The sequence below is a fragment of the Pseudophryne corroboree genome, chromosome 11, assembly GCF_028390025.1.
Source record: "Pseudophryne corroboree isolate aPseCor3 chromosome 11, aPseCor3.hap2, whole genome shotgun sequence".
NCBI classification, from domain to species: Eukaryota; Metazoa; Chordata; class Amphibia; order Anura; family Myobatrachidae; genus Pseudophryne; species Pseudophryne corroboree.
In genome coordinates, this window is record NC_086454.1 from 337,530,942 (window position 1) to 337,543,774 (window position 12,833).

General features: G+C 48.7%; 1 protein-coding gene across 1 annotated transcript in view; it reads left to right on the top strand.

Moving 5' to 3' along the window:
- Positions 1-12,833, top strand: part of PRSS54 (serine protease 54) — a 67,019-nt gene that overhangs the window by 46,163 nt on the left and 8,023 nt on the right. The window contains exon 5 of the mRNA XM_063945840.1: positions 5,644-5,762. Coding sequence (XP_063801910.1) covers positions 5,644-5,762 — 119 coding nt within the window. The remainder of the gene's footprint in view (positions 1-5,643; positions 5,763-12,833) is intronic.

The window sequence follows — 12,833 nt, forward strand, 5'->3', positions numbered from 1 at the left end:
AGGAATTACCTGGATCGTGACAGCACCCCCTCCTTTAGGAGTGGCCCCAGGACACTTCTTATAAGTTCTTTACCTGAACAAACGGAAGGATCTAGATTGAGTCCTGATGAACTTGAACTGGCTGGAACCAGAGGAGACTGTACCGGACTTATGGACGAGACCAGATTGAGTCCAGACAAACTTGAACCGGCTGAGACCGGCGGAGACTTTGGGCCGACGGATAGGACAGGATTGAGTTTGGAGACAGTTGAATCAGCTGGAACTGAAGAAGTCAGAATCCGGTTAGAACCGGAATGAGTGGTATCTGAGTGTTCATTTAGACCATCCTGGACCTGGTCCATGCTGGATGCCAACAGGGTGGTGCTCTCTGAAGACGGCAAACAGGAGTTCATAACTGCATCTGTAGCACAAAAATTTCCATCTGGGAACTTGGCTCTGGATACTTCCCTTGGGGCTGAAACTTTGGTGACCCCCTCCTGGGGTTGACGAATCAGACACCTCTCTCAGGGTTGTTTTCTCCAGCACCCCCCCTGGGGTTGACAGATCAGAAACTCCTTTTTGAGAAGACTCATATGCCCCTACTAGAGCTTGAACATTGGATACCCCTTCTTGGGCTGTAGACACAGACGCCCCTTCTTGGGCTGTAGACAAAGACACCCCTTCTTGGGCTATAGACACAGACGCCCCTTCTTGGGCTGAGTAAAGAGCGTCATCATTCCAGAAAAGTTCAGACGCTAGGATCTGGTACTGTACCAGATATTTACCGACTGTTCGTGTCCCCTGACGTAGCCGGAGGATATCAGAGGAGGCAGAGGTCACACGACCTGGTTCATCAAAGATGCGCCTGAAGGTTGCCACGAAATCTGCATATGAAGAGAGCAGGGCATCAGACTTCTCCCATAGAGGCGATACCCAATCGAGGGCGGAGCCACTGAGGAGGGAGATGATGTAAGCAACCTTGGTGCGGTCAGTTGGGAAACTACCAGGCTGTAACTGAAAATATATCTCACACTGATTTAGGAAACCCCGACAGGCTTTTGGGGAACCATCAAACTTGGCAGGTGTCGGTAAATGGAGACAAGGAGCAGAAACAGGAATGGTGGGTGGGGATACCACCAAAGATACTGCAGTCGGCACACTGGACGCCCCTGAACCACGGAGGGTTACTTGTATTCCATCCAGCCGAGAGGAGAGGTTCTGGAGACAGCGAATCACATGGCCCCGTGCAGTCTCCTGACGTTCAGGGCAGGCTGCAAGCTCTTGCATCGGCCTGGTCGCTTGGACCTGGTCTCCGGCCGGATCCATGAGTTCAGTGCTTACTGTCACAACTGAGGGCTGGTGCTGACCAGGGGGAAACCTCAGTTGTAGGGGCTGAGGTATAGGTGTACCTGGGAGGCAGTACAGGGTTCTTGGACATGCAGGGAACCTTTAGAACAAGTGCCCGAAGGCGTGACCACGAAAACAAGGGAAAGTTCAAAGGTTTATTAAACACAGTTCAGAGGAATACTGATGACTTGGTACAGGTAACAGGAATCACAGTTCAGAGAAATACTTGGGATGGATGACGGAACACCGATGGTGACTTGGAATCTATGACGGAACACCGATGGTTACTTTGGGATCGATGGCGGAACACCGATGGTTACTGGAGATCGATGGCGGAACACCGATGGTTACTGGAGATCGATGGCGGAACACCGATGGAGACTTGGGGTCGATGGCGGAACACCGATGGAGACTTGGGGTCGATGGCGGAACACCGATGGAGACTGGGGATCGATGGCGGAACACCGATGGAGACTGGGGATCGATGGCGGAACACCGATGGTTACTGGCAGGGCAGGGCACCGCTGGAAGCTAGAAGCTGGAAGCCGGTCTCAGGTAACTGTCAGTCACAGGGTGCAATGTTGAGACACTGCAGAGTCAGGCTGTGCTGTAGAGAAAGTCCATGGGAGAACTGCACACTGGAATCACTGTAGACAATTGAAGCACTGACCTCTTTCCACCCCAGGAACAAGATATTTATACCAGCTGGGAAACAGGGATTGGCTGGCTGATTAAGCAGAGTCTAGAGTGCAGCTGCTGGGTAATTAGGTAGAAACCAGAGTGCAGCTGATTGGCTGAAAAGTAACATGTGATGAAAACAAACATGGCTGCGCCCATGTTTGAACTTGGAGGGAAAGACTGTTTGTAACTTGCATGTGAGCTTTAACCATGAAGCTGCCAGAATCACAGTGAAGAGATTTGAGACAATGAGATGCAGCGTGCTGCATGCAGACAGTGCAGATGGAATCCAGGCTTGGAACACTGGGACAGTCTCAGGAGGCATTTGGAAGGTAAATATTGATAAGGAATTACCTGGATCGTGACATAGTGTATGTGTTCACTGCACTGCTAATAATAAATCAGAGCATGAAGCATCGCTCCTTTAATATATTTGAGTACACTTTAATATTGTGATAAAGAAGCTGTAGCGGAAGCATACTCTGACTCCGGACTTCTACACTACGGCTTTGGTTTGTCAGGATGACCGTAGACCAGTACATGGACCTGTCACTAAGACCTTCTCCCTAGTTGCTGGCCAGCGTTCCTGGCGTCAGTCATCAACATAAATCCCCCCAAAGACTCTTTTTAAACCTTAGACTCTTCCTCCCTCCTCCCAGACTAACACTTAAACAACTCTCCCACCTTGCCTTTAAAAGGGAGCTCTTCACAGCTGCTCTCATTGACAATCACATGCTTTCAGCTGCCTCAGGCTGGAGTTAACTGCACTGAAATTGATTAAGATGGTAAGACAAACATCTGGTTCCCTTGTAGCACACCGCCCCTATTGCCACAATATATTTTCATAAATTATGATTCGTAATGAAAGTAATATAGCGGAAGTCCTACCCTAGGGGTCCGAAGTAGATAGTATCACAGCAGAGGAAGGAATGTTAGTAGGGTATCTTAAAGATAGGGGCACATTGGGCCTAATTCTGAGTTGATCGCAGCATCAAATTTGTTAGCAGTTGGGCAAAACCATGTGAACTGCAGGTGGGGCAGATATAACATGTGCAGAGAGAGTTAGATTTGGGTGGGGTGTGTTCAAACTGAAATCTAAATTGCAGTGTAAAAATAAAGCAGCCAGTATTACCCTGCACAGAAACAAAATAACCCACCCAAATCTAACTCTCTCTGCACATGTTATATCTGCCCCCCCTGCAGTGCACATGATTTTGCCCAATTGCTAACAAACTTGCTGCTGCGATCAACTCAGAATTACCCCCATTGTTTCATTAGTTAGAAATTAAATGATAACTTTTATAAAATTATAAATACAGCAAAAAATATTTAAAAGACATTTAAAATAAATGACAAAACCAAGAAAGGCTCTGGCTGTGACTTGTACGCCGAGTTTATTTCTAAATTTAATAAAATGTATATTTTAATGCCTGACTATGTAATCAGCGTGCACTTACCTTCCAGGCATCCTGCCTTCTTTCCTCTGGTTAGCTGCAGTGGCGGCAGAAGTGGGGTACGGGAAGTGCGGGTCACACCTGGGTGTCAACAAAATGCCGGCTCCTCCGCAGTGACAGGAGCCGGGCGCTGCAGTGTGACATTCTCCGGTCATAGATGAGGAGCCGACAGCGCAGGCATGCTATTTCCTGGGGGCAGCCCAGCATCTCCGGTGACGATGGCCATTTTCCCGGAGTGATACCATCAGGATCCCACGTGAGACCAAGCCCAAATTTATATGCGGCCACACTCCCTTTTCAGCACATGGGGAGATCCAGAGTGCGCACCGGGTGTCACCAGACCCGGTGATGCCTCTGCTTAGCTGTAGATAATGACACAGCCGTGGTGATGCTGTGATAAGGGGAGGATGATGACACACCGCGGTGAGACTATGATAAGGGTAGGGTAATGACACAGCCGTGGTGATGCTGTGATAAGGGGAGGATGATGACACAGCCGCGGTGAGACTGATAAGGGGAGAATAATGACACACCGCGGTGAGACTATGATAAGGGTAGGGTAATGACACAGCCGCGGTGAGACTGATAAGGGGAGAATAATGACACACCGCGGTGAGACTGTGATAAGGTGAGGATGATGACACAGCCGCGGTGAGACTGATAAGGGGAGAATAATGACACACCGCGGTGAGACTATGATAAGGCGAGGATGATGACACAGCCGCGGTGAGACTGATAAGGCAAGGGGAGAATAATGACACACCGCGGTAAGACTATGATAAGGGTAGGGTAATGACACAGCCGCGGTGAGACTGTGATAAGGCGAGGATGATGACACAGCCGCGGTGAGACTGATAAGGGGAGAATAATGACACAACGCGGTGAGACTATGATAAGGGTAGGGTAATGACATAGCCGCGGTGAGACTGTGATAAGGGTAGGGTAATGACACAGCCGCGGTGAGACTGTGATAAGGTGAGGATGATGACACAGCCGCGGTGAGACTGATAAGGGGAGAATAATGACACATCGCGGTGAGACTATGATAAGGGTAGGGTAATGACACACCGCGGTGAGACTATGATAAGGGTAGGGTAATGACACAGCCGCGGTGAGACTGTGATAAGGCGAGGATGATGACACAGCCGCGGTGAGACTGATAAGGAGAGGATAATGGAACAGCCGCGGTAAGACTGATAAGGGGAGGGTAATGACACTGCTGAGGTGAGACTGTGCTAAGCGAAGAATGATGACACAGCTGCGGTGAGACTGATAAGGGGAGGATAATGGAACAGCCGCGGTAAGACTGATAAGGGGAGAATAATGACACACCGCGGTGAGACTATGATAAGGGTAGGGTAATGACACAGCCGCCGTGAGACTGTGATAAGGTGAGGATGATGACACAGCCGCGGTGAGACTGATAAGGAGAGGATAATGGAACAGCCGTGGTAAGACTGATAAGGGGAGGGTAATGACACTGCTGAGGTGAGACTGTGCTAAGCGAAGAATGATGACACAGCTGCGGTGAGACTGATAAGGGGAGGATGATGACACAGTCGCGGTAACACTGTGATAGGGGCAGGGTAATGACACACCTGCAGTGAGACTGTGCGATCGCAGCACATGCGCAATCTGCAGATAATCGCTCAGCTGCGTCAACTTTAGCAGACTGCGCATTTGCCATGATCGCACTGCGCTGTATCATGGTGCTGCTGCGAATCTTCTCGCAATGAGAATTTCATTGCAAAGTGATTGACAGGAAGTGACTGTTTGTAGGGGTAAATGGGGAGGTAATGAGGAGGGTTGCAAAAAAGCAGGCGTCATGGCCGATATCGGGGCATGTATGTACCATCAGCTGTGAGCTCATACGTAAAAAAAACATGGCACCTGCATCGCTACTTCCGTCTCCAGTCTGCGTAGCCATAGATTAATGTCTTAGCCTCAGTGCTCCTCATTTTTGTATAAAGGTTGCAAATGCGCAAGCAATTGCCGGTGGGCGTGCGATGGCTCCGGTGGCCGTCTCATCTCATTCCTGGGTGGCGGCAGCAGCACTTGCCGAGATCAGCAGTTCCGTAGCCTAGAACATTACACTTCCTAATGCATTAGCGCACAACTCTGCATTGCTGTATGGTGAATGGGAATACGCTTGTAGGGACCTCAGAGCTTCTCTTTGCTATGACAGGAATTTCCAGTTCAGGGGCCTGGCACAGACTGTCCGTGGACAACGTGGACCCGTGTCCCTTGAAAAAGACGCTAGGAACTGAATGCTGCAGTCACCATGCTCAAGACAGTGATGCTATGGTAAGAGCTACATCTGCAGGCCTTGTGTATAATGGCTAGTGTCACAGCACCTATAGCATTGTGTATAATGGCTAGTGTCACAGCACCTATAGCATTGTGTATAATGGCTAGTGTCACAGCACCTATGGCATTGTGTATAATAGCTAGTGTCACAGCACCTATAGCATTGTGTATAATGGCTAGTGTCACCGCACCCATAGCATTGTGTATAATGGCTAGTGTCACAGCACCTATAGCATTGTGTATAATGGCTAGTGTCACAGCACCTATAGCATTGCATATAATGGCTAGTGTCACAGCACCTATAGCATTGCGTATAATGGCTAGTGTCACAGCACCTATAGCATTGCATATAATGGCTAGTGTCACAGCACCTATAGCATTGCGTATAATGGCTAGTGTCACAGCACCTATAGCATTGTGTATAATGGCTAGTGTCACAGCACCTATAGCATTGTGTATAATGGCTAGTATCACAGCACCTATAGCATTGCGTATAATGGCTAGTATAGCCTTCCTCTGATTTTCCACATCTGTTCTGTTATTTTTTCCCCTGCCCTACCTCAAAACAAACTGAGGCAGGTCACTGCCAGTGGGGTCCATTTATCATTGCAGAATGCGATCATACCGTGTGAGAGTATCACCTGGCAATGCGCCGGGTGTGGTGACTGGGACGCTGCGCATGCGTGGTCAGGGAGACCACCATGCACAGTGGCCATTTCCAGCGGAAGGTTCCTGGGGAACCCTGCTGTAACTACTTCCTACAAAGTGTAGACCATAGGCTACAACGGGCTACCGAAATGAAAAGATTGTGGTAGCTGTGGAGGCCAATATCAGAAAGGGGAGAGACAATGTCTACAACAAAACAGGACTCCTCCTCCGTATTGTTTTATGCATGTCCTAAATGTGGTGCTAAGTTGTCCAAGGGTCGCACAGGATCGGAGTCCCTCTGCGCTCTTTCTGATCCTGAAGTTATTGGCGAGCCGTTCGGCGGCGTGACTTGCAAGTGGACCATTCCGGATTAGGTGAAGTCCATGGCAGAGGAAATTGCAGACCTTACAAGAACGGTGAATCCACAGTTGGAGGTCAGTGAGTATCTCCTTCCTGGAGTCCAACAGGATCCTCTTCCGCCTTCTGATCACTAACCCATGTGGGCCCGTAACATAGACAGGTGCCTCTCTAAGGTCTCAGCATCAGATTCTTCCCAGGAGGAGGGTGAGATAGTGGATCCTGACTGGGATGATCAGACCGGATGAGAGGAGGAATCCCAAGTCAGTTTGGGTGTTCCAGATATAATTGCTGGGTGTTCCAGATATAACTGACAGGCGGTGGGCATTCGTGGGCGTACACATGGTATTTACGGGGGCTGGTTGAGGGTGTGTGGTATGAAAGGTAGATAATAACTAGGTTGACAGTGTCTAGGTCGACCACTATTGGTCGACAGTAATTAGGTCGACAGGGTCTCTAGGTCGACATGAGTTTTTTATGTTTTTTTTGGTGTCGTTTTCTTCGTAGAGTGACCGGGAACCCCAATTAGTCCACCGTGCTTCGCTCGCCATGCTTCGGGCAAGGTGCCCCGCTCTGCTACCGTTCCAATCGTAGTCCACGTGGATCGTTAAGTATGAAAAGGTTAAAAAAAAAAAAAATCGTGAGACTCATGTCGACCTTTTGACCTGTCGACCTAGAGACGCTGTCGACCTAGAAACCCTGTCGACCTAGTTACTGTTGACCAATAGTGGTCGACCTAGACACTGTCGACCTAGATACCGGATCCCGCTTGAGGAAACGCAGGTGTGTCATGGACGTTTTCGGTGCGTGCATCTGCCGTCAGCTGATATTTAAAACATGGCACCCGGTGCAACTTCATTCTCGTTACTCTGTGTAGCCCTGGGTCATCCGCATATCTATGGTGCTCGGTTTTTGCAATGCATTCGTTGTTCTGCGGCTGCATTTGTAGAATTGCGAATGCATCGGTGGCCGGCTTGTCCTGTGCTGGGCTGCTCTTGCTGTGCGATTCTCAGAGCTACAATCGCAGAACTGCAGCTGAAGCTGAATACGGCCCAATGTCCGTGTCAGTCAGATAGAAAGAGTGAAGCCTTGCTGAAATCTGTTTGCTGGCTGTAGCTTGGGTCAACAAAGCTCTAGAACCCTGGACAGAGCAGGTGGCATCTAGATTACAATTAGAGGGAGACTCCACAGAACTTCTATCCTTAGTCAACCTTGGCTCTAGTAGCTTCTGAAAGAAGGTTGCTATAGCTGAGATCTTGGGAGGCAGACCCAGAATTCAAGTTTATGTGGCCGGAGACCCGACGCACATGATAAACTTGTGGTGCCATATATTGGAAATGTATAGGTGTGTTTTAACCTATTATATACAGTGCGCTGTGCACACATGGGGAATTATGTAAACACACGGACGATACACTTACTGTATGAGGAATGTTTAAGGTATATTTGGGCAGATGTATTAACCTGGAGAAGGCATAAGGATAAAGCAGTGATAAATGCAAGGTGATAAAGGCACCAGCCAATCAGCTCCAATACGTAAATTAACAGTTAATTAACTGTAAATTAACAGGTGCGTAAAAACAGGATAAAAACTGGGCATGTGAGTCCTGTGTGGAGAGATCTCTTCTGACTGATAGCAGTATACTTTCTGGAAAACTACTGTAACATCTGAATGCTGTATCCCCTTGAAAGAGGGAAGAGTCTTTTTTAAGACTTTTTGAGCAATAAACATCTTGCCTTCAAGATGACTGCCTTACATATTGCGAACAACAAGAATGCAACACATGCAGTCCCATTCTCCTCCTGTTCTGGATTGACACTGGCAGTGGCGTCACAAAGGGGGCAGCCCGCACCGGGTGTCACTCGCCGAGGGGTGACACCAAGGTGCAGGCTCCTGCTTAATGAAAAGAGCTGGGTGCTGCACTGTAACATTACGTGCAGCAACCTGGCTCCTGTCACAGTGCAGAAGCCAGCACTGCAGGTACACCGGGGCAGCCCGCATCTCCCAGACCTCCGGAGTGACGAAAATGGGGGTAGGGACACTTAGCCACGCCCCTCCCACATAGCCACGCTCCTTTGTCCCGCTCTCTGCCAGCTACCATTCAGGGCAGTGAGGCGTATTTGGTAACACCGTACCTCAGAAGCCGTCCCGTGTGTAGGAGACACTCTTTTTTGGTCCTTTTGCATGGCAGGATGAAGTAGGTTCAATTCTTTCAATGCTCAGTCCAGTTCATTTCACAGAGGTTCCATCCATGGCAGAGGAGCCACCAGCACCTGATGACCCAGCGTTAAACCGGCAGAGAAGCAGGCCGGCTGCTGCTCAGGGGGCCTATACCACCCCTAGGTGGTAGGGGCCTGCATATTACACTTCTGGGATAACTGGATCATGTCATCACCAGATCGTTGGATCTGGGGAATTCTTGATAGAGGTTACATTTGGATTTGGAGTATCCCAGTCTCAGAAGATTCTTTTGCACCCCTCTTCCCCAGGACTTTGTAACTATGCTGACTTCCAGGGGGCATTATTTTGTCTCCTAAAGTCAGGAGTTATTGTTCCAGTTCCCGTACACCATCTAAGCTTGGGGTTTTACTCAAATCTCTTCCCAGTGAGCAAGCCGAACGGGTTATGCCAACCAATTTGAAACTTGAAGCAACTAAACCCTTACCTAGACTTGACACACTTCAAGATAAAGTACCTGCGCTCTTAAATCAGCGCCACGTTGAAAAGGGAGTTTTTGGTGTCTCTTGATGTCAAAGGTGGGTATCTATGGGTAGCTATCTGGGATGCTCTGCTTCACAGTAGAAAAAAAAAAATTTCAGTTCCTGGCTCTACTGTACAGTCTGTCCATGGCCCCAAGAGTGTTCACAAAAGTTATAGCCCACATGGTTTCTTTGCTAGCACACATTATTTACTATTTGGACAATCTCTTTGTGAAGGAAGGATGAGAGGCGGTATAACTTCTACAAGTGGTAATAGACACTCTAGAGACTCATGGATGGATTCCCAATTATTAAGTCCAACCTCATACCATTCCACAGTGTCACGATCCGGGTTACTGGACGCCATTATCTACCTTTCAGGTGTCTCCTGAGGCTGGCTCAGCGTTCCAGGGCCTGGTCTCAGTCATGCTGCTGACGTCCTCACTTCACATCTCCCCTCTGCCAGTCCGCAGACGCTGTCACAAGGAACTCTTGTAGTTAGAATGGCGTTTCTAGCCCTCCGCGGCCTCCGCCGCCATTGCTGCACTTCCAGTACTCAGATGGCTCTGCATGGCGTCTCCTGTCAGCTACGGCCTCTGCCGCCATCATTGTATTTCAAAAGCACAAATAGGTCTGCATGGTGCCTCTCGTCCGCTGCGGCCTCTGCTGCCAGCTCTGTGTGTCAAGTATGCAAGTTGGCGTCCACTGTCCTCCGCAGCCGCCATTACTGTAATTCCTCACATGGTGCTACAAGCTAGATTTCCCTCCAAATGCCAGTATGTGCGCAGCCATGTTGGTTCTAATCACATGACGCTATTTCCACCAATCCACAGCATCGCTGAACTCTGCCTGATTGTTCATCCAATCCCTGCACTGCTGCATGTATAAAGGGCCTGTTCCTGAACCAGGAAGTTGTCAGTGCTTTGGTTGTCATCTCCAGTGTATCCTGTATCTGCTCCTTGTGGTTGAATATTAAGTTCCAGGTATTCCAGCTCCTGTGTCTTCATTCCACCAGAGACCCGCACCAATCCCCACCTTGCGGTGCAGCCTGACTCTACAGTGTCCTCATTGCTCTCTGCGACTGGCAGTGCTCTAAACACCGGCTTCCAGCGTCTGGCTCCCAGCGGTGTTCAGCTTCATGATATCGGTGCTCCGCCATCGGTTATCCTGATACCATCGGTGGTCTGTCATCTACTCTTCAATACCACCGATCTCTAGCGTCACCAGTGTCATTCAACTCTCCTCCTGTTACACTGGTTCATCTGCACTTCTTCAACAGTTCTTCATCAGGTCCGGTTCCATCTGGCAAATCCGGCAGTCTACGTGTACCATTTACTCCACAGTACATTCAGCCTCTGTACAACATCTGCTGGTCAGTTCCCGTCTCCATTTCACTATTCAGCGGATAGGTGTTGGTAAAAGGACTTTCCATCTTCTAACCTCCCAAGCTTGCCTTGTTGTGAATACCACACCTAAGGACATTCCATCTACTGCTGCATCTTGTGGAACTTTGTACTGCTTTTAAATCATTTACATATCTTACCGCTGCAACTGCTGATGTACCATCTGAACTGTGCTAAATAAATACTCATTCATTTTATCCTTGCTGTCGTGGTCACGCCTTCGGGCATAGGTGGTGCAAGTACATCTGCATGTCTAGAAGTCCCATACTGCCGCCCAGGTTTACATATACACCAGCCCCTACAACTGAGGCCTCTCCTGGTCAGCACCAGCCCTCAGTTGTGACACAAAGGATGGTCTTCTATTCGACACTCATTGTCAGAGAGTCTACACTGGAACGCCATACTTTGGTGAGAAATCTCCACTTACCACAGGTTTTCATTCTAGAGTGCATGCAACTCCTAGGAAAGATAGTACCTTATGACAAGTTTCATGCTCACCCTCTGCAGAGTCAAATTATTGCTCATTGGATCTGAACAGGACCCCATTTAGACTCCTAGCTCTTCCGACATTCTCCTCAAACTCGTAAATCTCTACAGTAGTCGCTCCGGTCCCAGAATTTATCCAAGGGATCTTCCTTCTCAATTTGGGATTGGACCCTGGTCAGATAACGGAAGCCAATCAAGTGGGATGGTGCATGGTAAAACTCAACATGCATCTCCAGGGCCATTGGTCCAGATCAGCTCTTCCAATCAACATTCTGCAGTTAAGAGCAGTCAGAGTAGCTCAGGTTCAGGCCTGGGATGCCCTGAGCAACAAACTGGTTCACATTTAATCTGTGACAATGCCACTACGATGGCTTATCAATCGCCAGGAAGGGACCAGAAGTCGCCTGGTGATGGCGGAGGTAACACATCCTTTCTGGGGCACAAATTTGGGTTCCTGCCATTTTGGCTATTCACATTCCTGGGGTAGAGAAAAGTTAAGTGTACTTTCTCATTCACCATAAAATTCATCCCAAGGAATGGGTACTACATCGGGATGTTTTTTAGTTGATATCAGATCGTTGAAGAATGCCTGACATAGATCTCATGGCTTCTCACTTCAACAAGAAGTTGCTAGTCTACGAAGCACGATCAAGGGATCCTCAGGCGACCATGGTGGATGCTCTGACAGCTCCTTGGTCCTCCCGGTTAGGTTATCTTACTCCACCTTTGTCCATGCTGGCCAGGTGATTCAGAAAATTCAGTGGGATGGTCTCCCAGTCATTCTCATTCCATAGGATTGGCCTTGTCGAGCGTGTTACACAAACATTCAGTGTCTTCTGGTTGATCCACCTTGGCATCTCCCCCTGCAAGAAAACCTATTGTGAAATGGGCTGTGGCTACAACCCCAATTTGTCTCAACTGGCTTTGACAGCTTGAACCTAAATATTGAGAGCCTGTGGTTTTTCGAGACAGGTCATTGCTACCATACTCCAGGCACGAAAGCCGGTCACCCCTATTATATGCCATCATGTCTGGTGGCTTTATATTCTCTGGTGTGACTGTCTTTTATCTGTTACGACTTGTTTGTTCTTTAGGAAGCATTTTCTAAAGGTCTTTGCCTTTCCTCCCTTAAGGGTCAAGTGTCTGCGTATTCAGTCCTTTTCCAAAGATGGTTGGTGATCATTCAGACAGTGCAAACATTTCCTTCAAGCGGTGCTTCGTATACATCTGCCATACATTCCTCCTGGCTCTTCTGTTTGAGTCTCCTGACAGTGGTATTCCACTACCTTTCATTGAAGGTGGTTTGACTCCTAGTTATTGCTTCTGCTAGGAGGAGATCAGATTTGGCAGCCCTATCTTGAAAGCCTCCCTTACTCATCTGTCTGTCACAACTGAGGGCCTGAGCTGACGGAAGGCAGCCTCAGTTGTAGGGGCTGAGATGTACCGGAACCTGGGAGGTTGTATCAGACCCCTG